At 55.6% G+C, this 2,491-nt stretch overlaps 1 protein-coding gene across 1 annotated transcript; it reads right to left on the bottom strand.

Annotated features, from left to right (window-relative positions):
* Positions 1–246: 246 nt before the first annotated feature.
* Positions 247–963, bottom strand: SERTAD1 (SERTA domain containing 1). The gene has a single exon (XM_007458645.1). It carries the CDS (start codon positions 961–963, stop codon positions 247–249), a length of 717 nt encoding a protein of 238 aa, XP_007458707.1.
* Positions 964–2,491: the final 1,528 nt, after the last annotated feature.

Below are 2,491 nucleotides of genomic sequence, written 5' to 3'. Positions count from 1 at the left end.
GTTCAGCAGTGAGCCTGGTCCAATCACATTCCAGCCACCAGGCCCTGTCATTTCATCACAAGGGCCAATTCCAGACTACCCCCCTCATCAGCCAGAGACCGGAGGACAGAGATGAAGTTGCCCAGGACTGGATTCTTTCTCTCCAAAGCCCCTCTCTAGGGAAGCCAGCTGTGTCTTTCAAAGGAGAGTTGGTCCAGCCACCAGGCTCAGTTTGGACACCAGATCAACATCCCAGCTCTGGGGGAGTCAGCGCCCTGGCCCTGGTGGCCGCTCCAGTGCCTGTGTGCCCACCAGCACGTCCATGAGGTAGTCCAGTTCGGCCTCATCCAGCTCTGGAGCTTCCTCCTTGCCTGGCCCATCCTCAGGGCTGGATTTGTGGCCCTCAGAGGCTGGTGCCCAAAGTTCACTGTCATACATGGATGTGTCAATATCCTCAAACAGGCCCTCAAGCCCATCATCCAGCAGACATCCAGTGGCTGGGCCGAGCAGGTCCAAGGCACCCAAGCTGGGTGGGGCTCCCCCAGTGGGGCGGCCTGGTGGCCCCTCATCTACCAGGGGCTGGGGAGCCTGGCTCAGACCCTCAATATGGCTGAGGTCCTCCAGAAGGCTGGCCATGGAGGCTGAGAGGGCAGCATCAGAGCTGGCCAGCAGGTTGTCAGCTATGCCTGGGGCTGTAGGCGGGCTGGGCACAGGTGGCAGGGCAGCTGTGGGTGCCATGGACGCCTGAATTCGCCGCAGTGTGTTCACTACCAGCACCAGGTGCCGCAGGTCCGGTTCACTCTGCCGCAGGCTGTGGTGGAGCTTTAGCACCGAGAGGTCAAAGAGGGAACTGGAGGCCACGGCTGGGGGTGCCTGTGCCACTGCTGGGTGGCCAGGATCCAGCCACCAGGTGTCGACTGCCAGGGCTTCTTTCCCCTCCTCCTCCTCCTCCCGCTTTCGCTTCAGGCCCTTGCTCAGCATCATCTGTGGGGAGGGAAGAGTCACTCAGTTATGGAAAGCCTATGTGAAGTTCGGACCACTGCTGTCCGTGTGATCTTGGGCAAATCACTTAACCTCTCTGAGCCTAGGCTTTCTTGGGGAAACTTTAAGACATGAATGATAATTGTATCTATTTCCTAGAATTGTTTTAAGGAATAAATGAGATACAAAAAGCACTTAGAACAGTGCCTGGTACATAGCAATTACTCCTGTGAATAAGTACTATTAATAATAACTATTATTATTTATTTCTTCAATGAACCATGTGAAATGTCCAATATTCAACCTTTTTTTTTTTACCCACAAAAGCAATTGTTTCACACGGTTTAATCAAATATTTATTGTCTACTAATAGTATCAGACAATAAATAAATAGACAAATACAGGAAATGTACAGATGGTGCTAGGAAGATACTAAAACGTTCTGGAGAGTGGTCAAGGAAGGCTCCCCTGAGGAGATGACAATTGAAATGAGCCCTCAAGTATGAGAAGGAATCAGCTATGGAAGAACCAGGGGGAAGGCATTCTGGGAATAAAGAACAACAAAGGCAAAGAAAGACCTAGAGGCTGGATGAGTTTGAACTGAAAAATGACTCTGTGGTCAGTGCACAGAGACACAGAGGCCGGGGGTTGGGGCAGGGGGAGTCCGAGAGTAGGCAGAGGCAAGGAGCTTCGATTTTTATTATGAGTGTGGTGGGAAGTCATTGAATGGTTTTGAGCAGGGAGAGTGGTATTGTGGACTGATTAAGTTTCCAGAAGATCCCCTTGGCTGCTAAGAGGAAGGGGTAGGGGGACGGAGAGGGGCGGGGGGAAGAAGGGGAGGGTGGCCCTGAGATCCATTCGAAGGCTACTGCACTCTTTGAGGTCGGCAAAGATGATGACTTGGGAGTATAAGGCGGTAGTGGACATGGAAGGAAGTTGGTCGATTCAGGATTTATTTGGGAGACAGAGTGGACAGAGCTTGCCGGAAAATCCTGATGGGCACGGGGTTCACGGAGAGAAGTTTGAGGACCCACACTTTCCCCGGGGTGGGTGCCCCTGAGCCAACCTGCTTTTTTAAGCCAGGCAGCCTGCAGGGTACAGTACCCAGATCCTTGCCCAGCAGAACTTTAAGAGTGACCCCTCACACTACTCAAAACTGGGTCCTCCTTCCCAGCAGACCCGAGCATCCGGAACCGCAGGAATTCAGCCCCCACCCCCGACTCCGCCCCCCCCGGTCCCGGCGCCCCCTAGCGGAACTAGGCCGGCTTTCCCCCGGGTATTCCGGTTCCCCATACCCTGGGACCCTTTACGCTGCCCCGCGGGACGCGGTCTTTCCTGCTTGCCACCCGGGACCTAGCGTGCCTGGATCCCCGGAGAGCTGTTCTGCCCTCTCGGCCTCCGCTCGCTTCCGGAAGGCAGTGGAGGCTACTCCTCCAGAAGCGGCGGCGGCGGCGGGGGCGGGTGAGTCACGCAGCCGGAGCCAGGGAGCCGGCGCCTCCGCCCCCTTCCCGGGCTGCGGCGTGATTCACCC

The sequence above is a fragment of the Lipotes vexillifer genome, unplaced genomic scaffold, assembly GCF_000442215.2.
Source record: "Lipotes vexillifer unplaced genomic scaffold, Lipotes_vexillifer_v1.1 scaffold371, whole genome shotgun sequence".
Lineage (NCBI taxonomy): Eukaryota > Metazoa > Chordata > Mammalia > Artiodactyla > Lipotidae > Lipotes > Lipotes vexillifer.
Note: the sequence above shows the minus strand (reverse complement) of the source record. Positions and strands in the feature narration are given on the sequence as shown.